Consider the following 532-nt stretch of genomic DNA (forward strand, 5'->3'; position numbering starts at 1 on the left):
GCGTGCCCTGCCCTACTGCGTCTGCAGTGTCGCCCATTTGCTGCTGCTGCTGCTGCTGCTGCTGCTGCAGATTCAGGTGCGTCGTTTGGTGGACGGCTGCGCAGTTTGTTCGCTGCTGTTTGTGGACCGCGGAGAAGAGCTGCAGCAAATCTTCGCTGTCGCTTTTGCTGGCAGCAAGCTGCTGCTGGCAGCAGCAAAAAGCGCCTTCGCACTTTTCGACCTAGACAGGCCCCCCAAACCCGTCCAGGTGCTGCTGCTGCTGCTGTTGCTGCTGCTGCTGCTGGTTGCTGCTGCAGCTGTTGATGCTGGTGCTGGCGCCCCTGCTGTTGCCGTTGTTCGGGCTGTTGCTGGTGCTGCTGCTGTCGCTGCTGCTGCTGTTGTTGCTGTTGCAGCTTTTGTTTGGGGTTTTGCTGGGGTTGCACGCTGCGCGTTTATTTTTGCTGCTGCTGCTGCTGCTGCTGCTGTGTGCAGGAGTGGCAGTTGGGCACTCGGCGCAGCAAGGGCTCCAGCGTGCAGAAGGGCGTCATATCCC

The 532-nt window shown here is 60.5% G+C and overlaps 1 protein-coding gene across 1 annotated transcript in view; it reads left to right on the top strand.

The window, feature by feature from the left end:
* The window catches only part of ETH_00033975 (uncharacterized protein), a gene marked incomplete at both ends in the record, with an annotated part of 3438 nt that overhangs the window by 2796 nt on the left and 110 nt on the right, over nt 1-532 (top strand). The window contains 2 exons of the mRNA XM_013374760.1: nt 71-247; nt 472-530. Of these exons, the coding sequence (XP_013230214.1) occupies nt 71-247; nt 472-530 (236 nt within the window). The remainder of the gene's footprint in view (nt 1-70; nt 248-471; nt 531-532) is intronic.

The sequence above is a fragment of the Eimeria tenella genome, genomic scaffold, assembly GCF_000499545.2.
Source record: "Eimeria tenella Houghton genomic scaffold, Eth_scaff2279, whole genome shotgun sequence".
Lineage (NCBI taxonomy): Eukaryota > Apicomplexa > Conoidasida > Eucoccidiorida > Eimeriidae > Eimeria > Eimeria tenella.